At 54.3% G+C, this 18,272-nt stretch overlaps 6 protein-coding genes across 6 annotated transcripts; 3 read left to right on the forward strand and 3 right to left on the reverse strand.

Moving 5' to 3' along the window:
* Window positions 1-1,480: 1,480 nt before the first annotated feature.
* On the forward strand, window positions 1,481-3,703 carry J7T55_011930 (uncharacterized protein; the record flags this gene model as incomplete). Its single annotated transcript, XM_053136765.1, has 3 exons — window positions 1,481-1,667; window positions 1,736-3,131; window positions 3,184-3,703. The coding sequence occupies 3 exons, from the start codon at window positions 1,481-1,483 to the stop codon at window positions 3,701-3,703; spliced, it is 2,103 nt and encodes a 700-aa protein (XP_052999735.1).
* A 1,849-nt stretch (window positions 3,704-5,552) lies between these two features.
* J7T55_011931 (uncharacterized protein) lies at window positions 5,553-7,133 on the reverse strand (the record flags this gene model as incomplete). The annotated part of the gene is made up of 1 exon (XM_053136766.1): window positions 5,553-7,133. One exon carries the CDS (start codon window positions 7,131-7,133, stop codon window positions 5,553-5,555), a length of 1,581 nt encoding a protein of 526 aa, XP_052999736.1.
* A 3,685-nt stretch (window positions 7,134-10,818) lies between these two features.
* On the forward strand, window positions 10,819-12,104 carry J7T55_011932 (bZIP transcription factor; the record flags this gene model as incomplete). Its single annotated transcript, XM_053136767.1, has 3 exons — window positions 10,819-10,953; window positions 11,116-11,438; window positions 11,588-12,104. The coding sequence occupies 3 exons, from the start codon at window positions 10,819-10,821 to the stop codon at window positions 12,102-12,104; spliced, it is 975 nt and encodes a 324-aa protein (XP_052999737.1).
* Window positions 12,105-13,151: 1,047 nt separating this feature from the next.
* Window positions 13,152-14,560, reverse strand: J7T55_011933 (cdp-alcohol phosphatidyltransferase; the record flags this gene model as incomplete). The annotated part of the gene is made up of 3 exons (XM_053136768.1): window positions 13,152-13,942; window positions 14,039-14,181; window positions 14,253-14,560. 3 exons carry the CDS (start codon window positions 14,558-14,560, stop codon window positions 13,152-13,154), a joined length of 1,242 nt encoding a protein of 413 aa, XP_052999738.1.
* Window positions 14,561-15,296: 736 nt separating this feature from the next.
* Window positions 15,297-16,511, reverse strand: J7T55_011934 (uncharacterized protein; the record flags this gene model as incomplete). Its single annotated transcript, XM_053136771.1, has 2 exons — window positions 15,297-16,323; window positions 16,384-16,511. The coding sequence occupies 2 exons, from the start codon at window positions 16,509-16,511 to the stop codon at window positions 15,297-15,299; spliced, it is 1,155 nt and encodes a 384-aa protein (XP_052999739.1).
* A 464-nt stretch (window positions 16,512-16,975) lies between these two features.
* Window positions 16,976-17,830, forward strand: J7T55_011935 (60s ribosomal protein l37; the record flags this gene model as incomplete). The annotated part of the gene is made up of 1 exon (XM_053136772.1): window positions 16,976-17,830. The coding sequence occupies one exon, from the start codon at window positions 16,976-16,978 to the stop codon at window positions 17,828-17,830; it is 855 nt and encodes a 284-aa protein (XP_052999740.1).
* Window positions 17,831-18,272: the final 442 nt, after the last annotated feature.

Here is an 18,272-nt window from a genome sequence, read left to right on the forward strand (position 1 = left end):
ACAAGGCTTCCAGTTCCGTGACCTGCCTGCTTGTTCAAGAGCGAAGGATCGCCTTGATAGGCTCTGGGCACAGTCCTCTGCGATCAGTAGTTTCTTGTCGTTGACGACAGACCCGACAGACCGGGAGAGGGCCTACCATGTTGTGTTGGAATAGAGACAAAGGCAATGTGAGGCATAGGCGCTGTCCTCGGTCAATGCATTCCCACAATGCTGGAGAGAGGGTGACGTGATCTGCAGGCGCAGCAGACTCATCGTGACCTTGTCGAAACGGAATTAAGATTCGGTCTCAGTTGCTTGGTCAGCCGTGTGTGTGTGTGTCTATCCTTTCTGTCGCCCTGTCTAGGTTTCTCTCCGAAGTGCAGTGTCACCCGTCGAGTCGACAGCAGCATCGTTCGCAGCAACAGGACAGGTCCGAGTGGCACGTCCAGCAAACCTAGTCACTGCGCTTGACCGTGTCGATTGGGAGCATGACGACGAAAACGGCTGGACATGAATCTGGCAATGTATCTGGAATCATTATTTTTGTTTCCTGGGGCCACCTGAGTCTGTTGCTGGGTACATGTATCCGCGCACTCCCATGCACTGCGTAGATACATACAGTAGGTAGATAGGGTCGGTGCCAGGTAGCATCCAGGTACCTGGGCCTGCTAAATTTACTGCGCGCGGTACGACACCACAGAACACCTGGGCACCTACCAGGCAGGACAATCTGGGCCCCAACCAGGGTCCCGGCCCACCTGGCCCACATGGGGTCAGTCCCACATCGAGCCTAGTAGCACTAAAGTCTCGGGCGCCCACTTTTCCCTGTTGCACTCGCCTGGTCTCCTGAGCGTCGGTGCGCTTCTCCTCCTGCTACCGCTACCCGTCCCTCACAACCTTGCGCCATCTGCGACACTCTCCCGAATCTCTCCTCCCTCCCAAGGTCCAGACGAGGTTGTCATCAGCCCCGATCGCTCCCAATTCCTTTGTCACCGTTGCGAGGACCGACAAAGAACACTTCTACCCGCAACATCATTCCCAGGAGGCTGGATCAGTGGGAAACCAGCAACACAGTACAGGATCGCGAGGGAAGGCGACGCGAAACCGAAACCACACAGCCCCCGTCCGACTGCCGACCCTCGCTCGCTTCGACCTCTTTCGCTTCTCTCTTCGCAGTATTCAATTCATTCTGTCGAAGTCACGACTACTTTGGAAAAGGACTGTTGGAGACGGGCACGAGCAGACTGATTCGACCATTCGACCATTCGACCATTCGGCAGAGAAACCCTCTCCATGTTACCGCGACGCGTTGTAGCCATCTCCTCTCCGTTTCCACACCACGTTTCAGTTCACGACACCGACCGCCTGCAATAGAACCTGCCTCAAATTCTGGATTCATTGGCGTCTAACTTTTCTTGCCGCGTCTTGACGGCGCTGGCCCGGTCATCCGGTTCTTCCACAACCTATTGAGCCTCGAGCCGACGGCCAATCCTCCGCCACCATGCTGCGACCGGCAACCCCCCTATCGATCCTGTTGCTGGTGGCTTTTGGCCTGCTGTTGATCTCGGTCCTTTCAACCCCAATCATCCAGGCGATACCGCTTGGATCGTTCGGCGGTGTAAGCTTCGGCGTCTTCGGCTGGTGTAAAGGCACTTCATGCAGTCCCATTGAGATAGGCTACGATACTTGTTAGTTCCAGGCCTCCTACTACTCTCGCCCCACAGCCCTTGTCTCGGAATGCTAACCAGTTCCGCAGCTGCAATCAATAACAATGGCAACGAGGGGGATTTCGACCTACCCAGTTCGACAAGGTCGACACTCTCGGCCATCCTTATTGTACATCCAGTGGCTGCTCTGATCACCCTCATCATGGCGATTCTAGCTCTGGTGTCCCACCTGCACTCTCCCTCACATTCTTCCAGATATCTGCTTCTAGTATTCATCCTCAGCATCATCGATTTGATCGTTTGTCTGCTGTCTTTCCTCATCGATGTATTACTCTTCGTACCTCATATGGCCTTCGGGTCATATCTTGTCCTCGCAGCAACCATTTTGGTGGCGTTGAGCACACTGGTATCATGCGCCATGCGAAGGACTATTGTCAACAGGAAAGCAAGGAAGAAGAGGATCAATGAGAACGCAGAGATGAGCGGAGAGAACTTTTATAACCGACAGGCCAAGGACACGCAAATACCGAGCACCGTACAACCAACCATGCCTGTTGTCAGCGGAGCCAACGGCGCTGCCAACGATAAGCTGCCCGCCTTTGCCTCATTCGAAAAGAAGGACGACCGCATCAGCGATGAGCGCATCCCACTGACGGCACGCAGTCCTTCCGATAGGTCTCCGAACAACATTCCGGTGGAAATGAACAACGCTGAGACCATGTACAATGGCCCTATCGGCCCTGGTCCTCGAAGGGCCCCATCCAGGGATCAATTTGGTAATCCCATCAACCCGCCTCCCGATGCTTATGGTATGCGAAGGCCGTCCACGGAAACTCAACGATCTCGAGGGCGTGGTGGCATGCCTCCAGGTGGCTATCGTGGCCGCGGCGGCTACGGGCCCCCAAGAGGTGGTTATGGGCCAGGTCCGGGGCGAGGAGGATATGGCCCACCAGGAGGCCGCGGAGGCTATGGCCCCCCTCCAAACCGAGGGGGATATGGGCCACCACCACGTGGCTATGGCGGACCTATGATGAGGGGAGGCCGGCCGCCACCGCCGCCGCCAAGCTACGATTCTGGGCCTTACGACCGCAGAGGCTCCCCGGCCATCGAATATGGCGGCCCGTATGGTGCTCGACAGCAGTCTCCAGGCCCTCCGTCTGCCCCTGGCTATCAGATGAACAACTTGAATCCATCCATGCCAAGCGTTGCGACTGGAAACAGTTATGAGGCGTACACTCCTGGAAGAGAGAGCGACCTCCCTAGAGCAGAGTCACCGCCACCGTTGCCCGGAACCGAGAGCGATATCCCCGGCCAGGCTACACCAATGCGTGCGCCTGGCAGCCCCTCACATGCCCAACAGGGCTTTGGTCTTAGTGACAGTGATGCCGACATTGCTGGGATGGTGGGACTGCAGCAAGGCCGAGATACAGCACGCCGCCACGACACTGTTATGAGTGAGGGTAGCAGATACAGTCAACCAGACGAGTGAGTGATTTCAACACCATTGGTGCAAAAATCAACGCTAACAGTTGTGCAGCCAATACGTCCCTATACGTACAGGTTGGAACCAGAATGCTGCTCAACATCAGTCAGCAGTACCATCTCCACTGCGTCCCCCGGCAGGCATTCCAAGATCAAATACTGGAAGTCCTCGTCCGGCTCCACAAGAAACATCCTATGTTGAAGACATAGACCCTCGCTTTGCCGAGCCTCCAATGGTGGCCACTCCCGCTCAAAGACCGACACCTCCGGCTCTCGAGACTGACAACTCTTATGACAGCATTCCTGAGGGAGCTCGCAGCCCTGCTGAGTCTGAGCGATCAACCTTCACCTCGATATCGCAGCGAGGAATCAATCCAAACTGGCCGGGCAACAACCCGCCGCCCCCAATGATGGGGGGCGGCTTTGGGGCCGTGCCGCCTCGGCGACCAGTACAACCACCGCGTGATGTCTTGTTAGACGGAAACCCCGACTTCATGTTACCTGGTGCAGGCGGACGCGGGGGGCGCGGTCCTCCTCGCCGTGGTGGTGGTGGCGCTTACCCCGGAGGTCTGTGATCTGATCTGTGTCACATTTCGTCCAACACCGCCTTTCGATTCACTCATACGCTTCACCTCTACCCTGATCATAGACCTCGGTTTGGCTCATGTTCACGGCATTTCACGACCAGGAACCCAGTCTCGCGATGAGCCTGGCTCGAGTTCACTGTTCACTTTGGTCTTAATCTGCTCCTAGCCAGGGCCATATATATATACCCATTCGGCTCGTCTGGCAATCTCTTTCCGCATCTTGAAGCTTCTAGGTTTCAGTCCCCTCAAGGTCAAGCGGGAGTCAGGTCAAGCTGGATAGCATACCGCGGATACGACAGGCGTTTTTTCTTAACTTGTGTTTATTCACATTGGCGTTTTAATGGGATGCATCCGTCCACGACCAGAGGGCGTACCTTCAACCAAAACTTCACCTTGAATACCGACTTCCCGGCACCACTTTGCATATTCGCTGGCACCGGCTTTGGATGGCGACATAAATTCTCCCTCTTCTGTTATACGACGCCGGACAGCTGGGTCAGGTCCTCTTCCACCTGGACCTCACGGCGGGCGATTCCCGAAATGTTTTCATTTGTGCAATTGTCTTCCATTCCATTTTGGGGCGCATACTAGCCTCGACGATTCAGACCAAGATGAGAGTAGGACCGAGGTAGAGCAGGACTAGACGAAGTAATCGCGTCTCTCAACACGTATGGAAAGTGAGGGGTACCGGGCTTTGGGGGAGGGGTTCTTACGAGCAGGGGACAAGGGGAGGACGGTTTGAATGTGGAAATGTGCTGCTCAGGAGCTCCTGGAGAGGTCTTTGACTGCCGAGCTTGAGGTCCCGAAGAAAAGCAACAGGCAGGGTAGACAGCTTGAAAACAACAAACTTTGACAATTTTTCGGGGCTCAAGCGGCGACAGCGATGATGACGATGATGATGATGTTTGCGTGGGTGGCTTCGAGACGATGACAAGGAAATTTGCGTCGTGACATGTAGGACCAGCCATAGCCGGTACGAGGGACCATCCATGCCGTGGGTATGAATGGAATAATTCGAGTCATGATCGAAACGTGTGTACTGCGTCTTCTATGTTTTTGTGTGACTTGAAAGATTGTCGACTTGCTGTCCGCCCCAGCCCTACCTGGCTTGTGATGCTCAATGAAACGCTCTTCTACGTCCTACCAGTCCTACGTCGCCTGTGTTGCAGTGATTCCTTTCGAGTCAGCCGGGGTCTCGACTCGTATCGAGCGGATAGCTTAGTCTGGTGAGCTCATTCATACCTACAGTTGGACCAGACAACAAGCGTGCTTCTATCACTCAGATTGACACCTCTCAGAGGCCAGTCTCTATGCAAGCGCAGATATCATATTGAGATGATTCCAATTCATGGCTTCACTGTATGTTCATTTGGGAGACAGCATCAAATTATATTTGAGTATTGCTTTAAGCTGTCTGCGTCCTATTTGTCCTGTCCTAATTCTTCAATTCTGTTTTCGGGAAACGCACTCGATGCTCTTCTATTCCAAGCAGGAGAGGGTTGGACCATGCGGAGTGTCAGAGCTCCTGCTCATCTCTTCACCCTTTTGGCCATCTCCCGGTCACTCAAACTGTGTGTCTGTCTGTCTTGGTGGCCCAACCAAGGGTTGCCCAAGATAATTATCCTCGTGGAAACTGCCCTTGTTCCAAAAAAGAGAAAATTAGAAAAACTTCTCCCTTAAGCTACCTCATCACCAACAGATCTGTGTGGCGTCTCCAGCATTTTATTTTTTTCAATTACCTCTCTGCCCCTTTCTTCATTGTCTTGTCACACTTGTCCTCGTTCAGAGCCCACCATGGCTCCCAAATGTCGACGGCACGTGTTGCTTCGCTGTGGGTTCAGGTCTTGTTGTCTTCCATCTTTCCGAAGCCGGTTGGGACGTCCATGAGCCGTCCATCGGCCCAGTAGTTGAGCAGTGTAGAAAATGCCATATTGACGAGCGGTATAGCGGCCTCATGAGTTGGCAACTCATTCGCAAAGTCGATGGAAAACTCATGTCTTGGCTTTCCAAGCTTGGAAGAATTGAAAACAAGATCAATTTCCGCATTGCGAGCTGCATTACGCTCGCGTGCACTGTTGAAACCGAGCTCAAGATCTCGGAGCTTGTCCTGCGCCTCTGCAATTCTCGCATCTAGGGTCTTTGTAAGGTCCTGGGTGGCGCTGTAGAAAGCGACCTTGCAGCGAGCATTCCTCAGTCGAAGCTCCTCTTGGGTGGGAGGAAAGCGGCCCTCGGGACGTCCGGCGCTGTTAGAAAGCAAGGGAACGGTTGGAGGGCCAAGATCTGGAGGAAACCCGTCGGGGAAGTAGACTCTGACTGCTTCAGCGGAGAGGGTATCTTGTGTGCGTCGACGTGGTTGACTGGGATCATACCGGAGCACCATGTTGGCTGTAGGGTTCACAATCGGCTGGGAAGCTTCGAAGTAGTCCTTGGTTGCGAGGTGCGCTTGGTCTGGGGACTGAATTCGAGAAGCAGCTGTGATCTTTGCTGATATTCCCATGTTGACCAGAGAAGAATCCGTATTGAGGTATGTCTCGTCGGTCGCAGAGGACTGCTTCTGATTGCCCGACTGCAGAGCACGAAACGTAGCCTCCAAGGTGGAAGGTTTATACTGCCTCTGACCTGGTGGCCCGGCGGTCAACGGCTGAGGCGCTCCAGGGCCACTGGAGAGAACACTGGATCTAGTAGCGTTCTTCGACTGGTCGTGCTTGGAGATCCAGCCAGAAGGGGGAAGGTTCTCTCGGTCTACGTTTGTAGAAGTTGATCTGGCTCCTGGGCCTTCCCGTCTCTGAGAACCATGTTGGGATAGATTGGGAGTCAAAGAGCGAGATGTCTCTGCGGCCGCCTTGAAGGTCTCTCGAGCGCGGTCGAGGGCCTTTTGGGCCAGCTTTTGGGAAGGGTTCGGGTAGGATGCTAGATTGGTAATTGTTCTGACAGGCAGAACGCTCATCCGAATCAGTTCGTCCTCATCCTTCTCGTCGTCTGTGAGACGCGTTTCTTCGAGAAGGCGGCCGTTGCTATTAAGGCTGTTCATGTTCTCTTGCGATGGCGCACTGTTGAGCGACAGGGTAGATGACGACTCGGAAAGGGTTCGTTCTGAGAGCTTTGGACCCGTGGGAGGCTCAATGGCACGGTCGCTATTCTGCTGCAGAGGCGTGTAGTGCTTCAGGCTTGAAGCCGTGGTGGGAGGAGAACGGGAGGGTTTGTAAGGAAAACCGGCCAGAACAGACTTGTTGAAAAGGGCCAATTCGGCGTGAGAAGGGGGAGCCCACCTCGAAGCACGACCTCTCCGGGAGGGTGGCTGGAGTGGGGTGATGGTCGGATTGTAGAGAGTTCCTGCAGTGGTGTAGGTGGGTTGCTGTGTAGCTTTTCCCAGGGGAGGGATGATGGTTGTGCTGGAAGTAGACATGGATGTTGTCATGTTCTGCTCTCAGAATTTGTTCTTGCCTTCAATTAGACGATGTCCTTCGACGGTCCTAGGGCCACTGCAACTTACATGCCTGCTGTGACAAGGAATGGGAAGTTGGTGTAAACGACAGGGCAGCAATGCGGAAACCGTCACCGAGAGATGGACTTGAAGAGAGTGGCAGCGTTCCCTGAGGCGAGTTAGATGATGTGAGAATTGAACTGTCGTAGAAATAAAAGGGCAGGAAAGAAGGAACCAGGACGAGGCAGAGAGGGAGGAGGCAACGCTTGACAGCAGCTGACTGACCTTGAGTGGGTGGAGAGCTTGTCTGCTCTTCCAACTCCAATTGACGGACCACCATGCCCAAGAGAAGGTGGCAGGGAAGGAAAGGCTGTTCAAAGGGCTGAAGAAGAAAATGGCTACAAACAAAAGAAAATGACCAAAGATGGTATGTAGCTGACAGCTGGATGGAGGAGATCAAAATGGTGCTGGAGTTGGAGGTGTAGGTTGGAAGTCAAATGCTTACACAGTTCACCTGCCAAAAGTGCTGGTGGAAGCTCTTTCCCTCTGGGTGGCTTCCAAAAAGCTGGCAACTCCCCTTTTGCGTCTTTAAAGCTTTGCAGGTCCCAAGGGCCTCAGTTGATGTGATGGCTGTGGGATCATTCAATGAACCCCCGAGCCGTCCCCGCGCGTACCTCGTCTTTTCCAGTCAGGTCACTCTGCCATCAAGAGATCGTGCGCCCGTCAAACAGTTCGAGTGAACTTTCTTGGCCTCTCATTGTGTCATAGAATCGTAAGTCACCTCGAGTCTTCCAAGCAGGCCCTCGTGTCCAGTCCTTTTTGCAACGCTCTGTTCAGACGCTCCTACTCTTGTTGCCTCGAGCTACAGTCACTTTCTCGCCCTTTGGTTGCCCAAATGCTCCCTGCCAGCTGGCGTCACTTTTGAGGCATTCACTTTTGTTTGTCCAACTGCATCTAAGGCTATCATGCCAGTGGATGACTTGCCTCTATCCATCACCCGATGCAAAAGAAGACCATTCACCGCAAAGGTCAATGACAATTGAGGAAAAACTGTGGTCGAACTGTGAAAGATCCTCGAAAGTTCAGACGAAAGCCATTATACCATGACAAGGAGTCCAACGCACTTGCCAAACCCTCAGCCAGACTTCCTAGGTGCCGGAGAATTGTTGAGCTTCTCCATATCTGGCCCTCGCCAGCAGCATAAGCCAGGCCATAACGCAAAATAAGCCCAAGGGCCCTCTACCAAGAAGAGCTGGCGCAGAGTCGATGGGGACAAGATGATGGAATAACGAGGACAGCATAATAGCACATCCGAGCTATCCTACAGGACACTATCCAGTAGGAAACGCACAAGCGAGGTTATGCCCGACGGGATCATCCCTTAGGTCATGTTTCTCTTCTCTCAAATAGATTTCATGGAATATGAGATTCTGACACCCAAGCACCCTATGACAGTCCACAATGGCGTCCTACCAGCTTTGTCAGCACTCTCATCGTCCAGCGCCAGGGTTTCTCTACAGCCGCTTTCCTGCTCTTTATCTTTGGGGTGCCGAGGGTGGCTAGAACGCAACCACATTCCTAAATACTTAGGTATGGTTTTTTAATACTTTGAAAAAATCGCCGGACGTCCCACCGCAACAATTAGCTTCAAATACATCGCATCGCGTACTAACTTTTGTCAGACGTGTCTAACAAAAGCGAGAACTCGATGATGGGAGAACCCGTGGATCTCAAGGTATTGACCGAGGGAACATGCTTTGCTGACTGGAAAGCGATACCTCTGCGGGAAAAGCAAGCATCTTAGAGACGTGAGCGGCCCTTATTATCGAAATGAGTGTCGTCGTCCAGCCTTGGAACCCCGACAGGCTAAACAAAATTGCTTGAGCATACCCATCTCAGAGGCATAAGCAGAGCCATACAAAGAGTCGAGGAGGTCCTTACCAAGGGTACCGCAAAACACAGGAAGCGAAGAGACCGGACCCGAAGAAAATGCACAGTTTGCGATATCAGGTTCGTCGAAGATGGTACCTCGGGCAGCTTGGGACCGAGTGTCGATCGACTCACTAGTAGCATGTCTTCCTCAATGCTCCCAGGCTCCACAATCGCGGGAAGCTGTTATGCCAGATGTCAGCTGCATCCCGACGGACGGTAAATAAGCACCTTCACGCGGACGTGGAGCCCTCAACAAGACTAGCGAGCGTTTTGGAAGGCTGGATCTGTACAACCTCTGTACGACTGAATCGTCGTAGTAAATCAAGGTTCAGGAACGCACCCCCAACTCCTCCCGCTACAACGCAAAGGTTGGACAATCCAGGCAAGTGGTGCCATGCTGATTTTAACCGGGACCAATGGCGGTCGTATTCATAGCATCCTTTCCAGGTTCCAGCTCCTGTCCGTCACTGGCTTGACAACAGCCTTGCTGGGCAGAGATGCCTAAAGTTTGCGCCGCTCGCCAACACCGAGCCAAAGAAGCGTCCCCAAGTGGGATCAGGTTGCAGGTAGTCAGGTCCATGTAGCCAACATGCAATCCGGGCATGCTGGGTCTGCTGACCGCGTTTCGCATTCCAGGAGCGTTCCAGCGTATGGTGAAGGCAGGCCTCATGCTGGAGTTTAAGGACGTGGCTGCGTGGAAATCTGGGCTGGCAGTCATCCTGCATGTTGTTGATTGGCCGGCCACTCACTCACTCAGTGCACTGTTCGTATGTGGGTTCTGGACATCCGAACTGTCAGATTCACTGGCCCGTTGTGCCACTAGGTTCAAGACCCTTGAATCTCAAGAGACTTTGAAATGGTCTGAAGTCTCATAAGCGCAGAACCTCGAGGAGCAGAAGCTTTTGGTGCGAGACACGCTGTGTTCGGCCGAACCCTGGAAACTATGTCCACAATGGCTTTGAATACTAGTTGAACTACTTCCTGGGCCAGATACCTGCAGCGCTGTGGCTGCAGCGACATTTGCTTGTTGTTACAGACATAGTCATGCTGGGCCTTTTCGAGTGGACCAATGTCTCATCCCCTCTGTGCAACACAGTGGAATGACGGGGTATTAGAGACACGGCCCGCTGCGTGGCGTCCACGAGAATCCTGTCGGGAAACGTGCCTACGGCGGCTGGCTGACTGACCAGCGTTCACATAGGCGCGTGGCGAACCTGGGTCTCTTGATCTTGAGACTTCCAAGCATTGCTCCGCCGAGTCCGTGTTAGTTTCTGGAAATTGGCGGACGCCCTGCGTGAGCTTGCTTGACACCCGCGAAACAAGGGCCAGCAATCCCTCGAGGCTCGGAGGACAACCGTGAATCCACGAGCGCATGGTCCCGCACAAGGCCAGGTACAGGGCAGGTTTTAAGGTTGGATGGCGGTTTCTCCTAGTTTCCAGGGTGCCGACGTGCCCCAGGAGCTAGACTAGCCCATAGGCATGTTTCCCTCTGCCGGGGCGGTGGAGTATATCTAAGTCAAATGCCCAGCGCATAAATGATCCCTCCCCACCACCTGCAGACTACCCCGGAGATCTAGCCGTAATTCGGACTGCTTCTGACGAGCTGAACGACGCAACACTATCCAGCAGGACCTGCTCACTCTCGTCAAAGACGGTCTCTGAAAACTCCTCAAACCACCGATTGTATACCAAGAGAGACAAAGCTAGACGGTCGCCGCGTCTTGGAGACCTTCTTTCGTGGGCAAACATGGACTACTCGCAGGCTGCCTACTTCGCGGGCGCCCAGGCACCCTATCACCAGTTCCCCATCAACATCCCCCCTCTGACGCCTTCACATTCCAACTCGGCTGGCTCTGAGGACTTCAACACCACGTCGCCACCAGTGAGTCCCACCAGCAGTCTCTCGTCGTCTTTCATGTACTTGTACATGATGCGGCTCTTTCGAATCCGCTTTTCCTTGACCTGTCCCGAACCTCCCCTCTGCAGCCCACATTACTAGCGCCTCACCTCACTGCTTCACATGGCTTACACATCTCTTACTCAGGATGCCTTCGACCACTACCCCAGCGAACAGTTCCAGAATTTCGATCAATATGCAGCCCAGTTCAACCCGCCGCCTGCATTCCCCGGGCCTCCTACACCGCCGAATCAACACCCTGTCGTTCACAATGGCCAGTCCCACAATCACCGGGGGATAAATGGCGCTGCCGCCGCTGCAGTCAAACCATCACAGGCCGATGCCCTGTCTCTGAGCACCAAGCCGGAGCCAGCCGCTGATCTAGATGCTGGCCGTCAAGGCTCGAACTCAGCAGAGGAAGATGACCTCACGCCGGCCCAGTCACGGCGCAAAGCCCAAAACCGTGCTGCGTAAGTGCCGCCGCAACAAGATCGCACCGCAGGAGCCGATTTGTCTTGGGTCTTGCCCCTCAGGACGTCAGACAAATTTTCTTTGTGCCTCTGCTTTTTTTCCTGATATCTTGCACATGACTTGTGTGCTGACTTGTTATCTGGTGTAGTCAGCGTGCCTTCAGGGAGCGGAAAGAGCGGCATGTCAAGGACCTCGAGGCGAAGCTCGCCTCTCTGGAAGCTGCACAGCACGAGACCGCATCCGAGAACGAGAAGCTGAAGCGGGACCTCCAAAAGATGAGCACGGAGAACGAGATTCTGAAAGCGACGTCCTCGCTTAACGGCGGCCACTCGCCTGGCCATGGCAGCGCGTCGGTGACGACTGGACCTCTGCAGTACAACCCAACCGACTTCTACACGAATGTCCTGTCTCAACACCCGAACAAGACACCCAGCCACCGAATCGTCACCAGCGATAGCGGCGAGCGGCTCTACGCGGCCGGCGCGACATGGGACTACATCATCGGCCATGAGTTGTACAAGCGGGGGCTGGTGGACATCGCGGACATCAGCAACCGGCTGAAGCATCAGGCCAAGTGTGACGGGCAGGGGCCGGTGTTCGAGGAGAAGGCCATCCTCGAGGCGATCGAGGAGAGCGTTGCGTCCGGGAGCGACGAGCTGCTTTGAGGTGCCAGGGCTGCTCGCGGATTGCAACACCGTCAGAATTGTAAGGAATTCGAGGTTGCGATAATGAGGGGGGCGTTGGCCGCGCGGTCTGGGTGATTCCGATTCCGCCGCGGTTACGGTGGGCGTGCAGGCGCTTGGATTCTTGAAAGGATGCCTTACGGCGTATTTACACGGCCAGCGTTGTCCTCAGGGCACCGGTCTCGGTCGTTGTCTCATCGGGCTGTCCCAAATGCTTCAATAAGAGTATGACGTACACGGGCGACCACTTCGCCAGGATGGAAAGCATGGGAACGGAAAACACAGGGCTTGGCTTGCATACCTAGACCTGGCACGTGGATATGGAGGAAAGTGCGGAACAAAGGGGACAGGCTTGGTTGATATGGACATTGAAACTTGAGATACTTGTTTTGGGAGCATTTTATTTGGGCATATTCTTCAGGGAATTCCGATACGGGCTGGGGGAAAATTCTTTTGGCCGTAATTCCTTTTTCTTTACTCTACTTAGGGAAGCGATGCCTTTTTCTTCCGTTGTCGTGATAGACCGGATACTTGAATGAACGAGCGATGACTGAAAGTGTGACGCTTTGCACGAAATGTTGCGAGAGGCGACTGATTGTCGAACGGACCGCGGGAAAGGCTGTGAGGCCACGGGCGTGATTTTAAATAAATCCGGCATTTGTCTCGTATTAAGTGGTATCATAATTCAGAAATCCGCTTGACAAAAAACCAGGTAATCCACAAGCCTATGCAGCAGAACCAAAGATCGTCCAATCCCCCCGTTTTCGTGATCCTTACGCCAACAATTCCACCGACCATTTCCGTCTCTAAAGCGAGAAGTGTGTTCCTGGCCCCCCACAAGTCATGATATCTCGTATATAAAACATAACCGTTCCTTCGCTGACAATCAGCAGGTCTTAGTCCGTAGACACTGACCGAGAACTAACATTTCCTCATGATCATGTCACCCACAGGCCACGATCTGTAGCAGAGTCAAGCCGGCCATGCCTCCAAATCCGACCCTCAACCATCGCTACCTCGACGCAATACTCACTGAGACTTCTTTCCGTTCGTCTGGGGTTCCACGTGCGGGTGCTTGATAGTCAGGCACCAGATGTCGAGGTAGTCACAGATAGTAACAATGACATCGACGACAAAGGACCCGTACACACCAATAGACACACCCAGCATGAGGAACATGTATGCTACCTGGTACACGCCGTCACCGAGCGCGCTGGGCCAGCCGAGCCATGAGCGCCCAAACTCATACTGCAACCAAGGGCCGAGCGAGTCGAAAACGCCGTAGGCCAGAGGCAACACCAGGACGTTGGTGTAGGGAAATTCCAGCTTCACAAGGTGGGCTGTGATCATCTGGCCGACCGAGTAGGCGTTGACAATGCCGCAGAACATGGCGAAGGGGACTAAGTGGCAGTGCAGAATGTTGGGCTGCAGAAGCAAATACGCGATGATCAGAGCCCAGGTGACGAAGAAAGGCACCAGGCCGACCAGCGCGTAGCGGCTGCGGTCACCGCGGGCGCGTCTCGCCTTGATGACGTTGCGGCACGACTCGACGGTGTTGAGGCAGAGCACCACAAAGCCTTGAACCATGTACCAGTGCGAGAAAGACATGTTGTAGGCGAACTCTGGGATGTAGGGTAGTCGAGGAACGCCGATGGTGTCCAGCGCCGAGTATGTCCAGATGTGTCCGCCACCGAGGTAGCCGGTCGCCGCGTAGATGACGCAGATGATAAGGATGCCCTCGACAGGGCCACTGACGATGCCCAGGGTCAGAGTCTTGGTGTGGTACTCATCCCAGGTTTGGACATAGAAGGTCAGGAGTGCTATAACGACAACAAGTCAGCCAAAATGCACAGCCATGTCTTGGGGCGCATTCCCGCGCAAAAGGGAACCCCGGGATCTTGCAGCTCGTGACGTACAGCAGAACAGTATCGCGACTGTCGTCCATCCTTGGCCCATGTTCTGGCTGCCAGCGAACAGAAGAACTTCCAATGAGGTGTTCACCGCATCAACGCCATGGTCGAAAAGCTCTCCGAGCGGGCCGCTTTGTCGTGTCCGACGTCTATATTGAAGAAGCCACGTCAGTCCTCAGGCCCTTGCAGCAATGCCGCTAAAGCCACCGGAGATACTCACGCCTGAGAGCCGTCCACAGCATCAAAAGTCTGGTACAGGAACAGGCCGATCGCCCAGCTGTAGTATACCCAGATCGGGCAGTCCTGGTCGAGGGTCGGGTTGTACCATAGCAGCGTGCAGAAGTTGGCGACGACGAAACTGAAGCCCGTGAGGGTGATCAGGTTGGGCGCCATCCACATGGGGAAGCACTTGATGACCACATTTGTGTAGAAGGGCTTGAGGATGTACTTGGACACGAGCGAGTGGTCCACGCCTGAGTACTTGTACTCCTTGAGGCCAGGAAGCTTCTCCTGGCGCACGTACACCATCTTGACTGTTTCTGGGGCGCTGCAATGCTGGCCGGGTGACTGTCGTTGTGGGTGGTGCGAGGCCGAGGATCTGTGTTAGCAGAGCGCAAATCCTGCGTTGGGATGGTTGTCGCAGCAAGATAAAAGAATTCTCTTTTGGAAGGTCCGATGCTGTACGCGGGTGGGTTCCTTGCTGCTGCGCTGGCGCGTGGAGTCGCGGTTTTCCATCCTTTTCTCCAAAATCACTTCTGACGGGTGCGCGACGTCATGCGCTAAAATATGCACCAAGGCCTGTTTGGCGCAAGTCCAGACCCGCCGGTTTCGGTGTAGCATGTGAGTGCAGCATAGCAGTCTCGAAGGCAGAATGCGATTCTTTATTCCTCAAATTACGTTCTTGGAATTTCGAGGCCCTTTCTGCGGTTTGAACATAGCCAGTCCTCGTCCTTGCCTGGACATTAGATGCATTCTTACTGGAAGGCGTCTTAGTTGCTAAGTTTCCCGACAAGTGAGTAAGCAGCGAACCTGAATGCTCTACTGTAATATCCAAAAAGATCAAATGCCACACGAAAAACAGTATAGAACAGTGCCGGATGCAGTGCCCCATACCTTGGTTATGCCCATTATGCTCATGAGAAGGGAGGACAGGCGGCACCGAATTTGAGCCACGCGGAGCTTTCTCTAAATTAGATTTGCACTTCTTGAAGATCAGGTAAATTATATCACCCGTGTATTCAACCACCAACTCCTCGTATGCGCGTCAATCGTCGATCGTCTGGTCGTCGTCTTTGCCGCGATCCCACTCCCGCTTCTCGCCCGCTTTTGTCCATTGCACATCGTCAATGCTCTTCTCATCGCCCTTCTCCCACTTCTTGATCTGATCCTCGTTAAAGCCGGCTTCGCGCAACCTATCCGCACCCTGCTGCCTATAACGGGCCCTATCCCTCAAAGCTTCCAGGGCGTCATCCCAGTCGTCGCGGCCGTCCTCGGTTTCCATCTGTACGTCAGACTTGGGGTCATAGTCGGAGGAGAATCTGCTATCCATGCCTGCGACCCCGCGGAGCGCACCGCGACCTCGAGGCATCTTCGGGGGAGGTGCTGGACCGATCAAGTCTTCGAGTGGATCTGAGTCTGCGTCCTCCTCCTCGTTGTCCGCACGCCGTGACGATTTATCTGCTGGGTCCGTAGAGTCATCTCGTCGATTGGACGTCCTCCGTGCACTTCTTTCTCTCTCTTTGCTCCTTAAAGGTGATCGATAGCGATGCTTTCTTGAGCTGCTCTGAGGAGACCGAGAACGATGCCTCCGCTTCCGATCGTCTACACCCCGATCCTCATCTCCAGAAGACGTATTTGCTCGCCTGGCCCGATCCTTTCCATTACCGTCCTGGCCCTTGCGCGCGTCATACCTCTCCAATGACCTCCTTCGCCTACCATCCTTGCCACGGTTCCGTTTTCGAGCCGCCGCGGTGTCAGCGAGGCGCCGCGCATCCTCCGCAGCCCGAGCTTTTTGTAAATCTGTGATGTCTTCCTCGGTCGGGGCGGCACGTTTCCTCTTCTGGGCGGGTTGCCCTTGTAGCAGGGCTGCAATGTTCCCAAGTTGGCGGCCGCGGATCTCGGTGGCAGTAGGCTTGTACTTGCGGCGCTTCTCTTCTTCTGTATCAGCAAGCTCTTTTAACCGCGCTTGCGAATCTGCGAGCTCCTTTGCTGTGAGCGTCTTGTTGTGGTGTTCGGTGCCTTTGATGATGTTGCGCAAGAATCGTGTGTTGGGCTTGGCCTTGTTGGCCGGTCTAGAGGCGATGCATCAGCGGCCGCGAGGTGAAGGTGCGAGGATGTCGAGTCTTGCGAACCTGGAGCTGGAGGGCGATGAGGTGTAGGCTTCCATCCCCATTGTGGAGTATTTCAAGGAGCAGTCCTTGGCTTCCTTTGCCAGTAGATCAGCGACATGTTCGTCGGTGAGGAAGTCGTCGTTTCCCATAGTGAGCAAAGCGCAATGGAGAATGCGATTTTGTCCAGAAGAGCATGCAGCAAAATTGGGTTGTGAGTCGAACGGTTGCGCGCCTGTGGAAAGTGAGACTGATGGCGTGGATCTTGCCGACATCGTTCGGGACGGGCTACTTTAGTTCAGATCGCGCTAGGCCTGTTTGGTCAATGTAAATAAACTGGTCGCGCCCTTAGGGTCCCGCGAAATCTCACTCATTACAAAGATACATAGTATCAGCAGCAGCAAAACGACAGACAATTTACGGGGTAAGAGTTGTCGACTACAAGAAACTATTGGATTTAATAGCCGCTACACTCCGTGATATTGATACACAATTGAACACTCTGTCACAACATAACGGGCGATTCTATCTTGTCACTTCACGACGCCAAAGTCAACAACCTGACCCTCCCTAGTTGACAGCCGGGCCAGCCAGCGAGAGCCGGGCAGAACGCATCATGGCAGCCAAGAAGGCCGAGAAGGTCCTTCGGGATCTTGAGGATCTACAGTCAAAACACGAGATCTCCATCATAAAACTCAGCGAGCCTATATCCTCAGCCCTGCCACAAGCAGGCCAGGACGCTAACAGCACCCGCACGTCCGACGTGTCCAGCTCGTCCGTGGACGCGACACCGGCCAGCCTGGAGGCCGACCTGGCGCACTACAAGGAACTGTTTGCGAAGCTGCGGTTCTCGTATGTGGAGCAGGTGACCAAGGAGAAGTTCATCCGCGCCATCGTCGGGGAGCCGCCCCTCATCGTCACGCCGCAGGAGAATGTGGAGCTGGAGAAGCAGAATGCCGCAGCAAAGGGGCAGCTCAAGGCCCTGAAGATGGAGGTCGCCGACACGGTCGAGGAGCTGGAGAGGAAGGGACGAGAGCTGAGCAGGAAGTACGAGGGTGTGCAGACGGAGACAGCCACGCTGCGGGAGTTGCCTGACAGGATCGCCGGGCTGGAGGAAAGGATCGCGGAGTTGCGTGAGCAGCTGCAGCCTGGGGAGAACCCGAGCCTGAACCTGCCCCTGGCCAAGACGCTGGAGCTGGTCGCCGAGAAGAAGCTACAGAAGCACGAGCTGGAGAGGCAGCTGGAGCAATTGCGTGCGCAGGTACCGCGCAAGCGGAAGGAGATGGAGAGACTACAGGCCGAGCTGCAGCCCCTAGAAGTGAAGAGGCAGAACAGCCTAGCGGCGGCGAAGGAGGCGCGCAGGAGGAAGGAGAAGGCACTAGGTGGTGTTGAGGATGATCTGGAGGAGAGAGGCAGGTGGTGGAGGGCTTCTGAGGCAGCGCTGAAGCAGATGCTGGAGATTGAAAGCTGAGCGCGTTTCGAACGGGAGTGTTACGATATCAACGTTTGGCGTTTCGGTGTTTTGAGGTCACAATTGGACATAATACCACGAGGGATGAACGAGTGGGCCGGCGGTTGGTCTGTTTACATAGTGGCCGGCCAAAATATTTCACGCTGCTTGATTTTGATCATTGCTCTTGAATCTCGCCTGTTCCTTTTGCCAATTTGCTAATTCTTGCGGAGAGCTAAAAGCTTCTAACACAAGATGATCGAGGGTAGGGAGCAAGTAGAGCCAGGCAGGTGTTTAAATTGTGTCGAATGAAAACCTTAATGCAATAGGATATACGGCGTGCGAGCTCGTTCCCAACCAGGACTTTGATATCTGGGACATTTCAAGGGCAAGCCTGCTGTATGTTGAGTGAATTCCGCAGGAGAATGCCTAATAAACATATGTTACATGACATGATGAGTTA

The sequence above is a fragment of the Diaporthe amygdali genome, assembly GCF_026229845.1.
Source record: "Diaporthe amygdali strain CAA958 chromosome Unknown NODE_2_length_3802984_cov_64_841326, whole genome shotgun sequence".
Taxonomy (NCBI): Eukaryota; Fungi; Ascomycota; class Sordariomycetes; order Diaporthales; family Diaporthaceae; genus Diaporthe; species Diaporthe amygdali.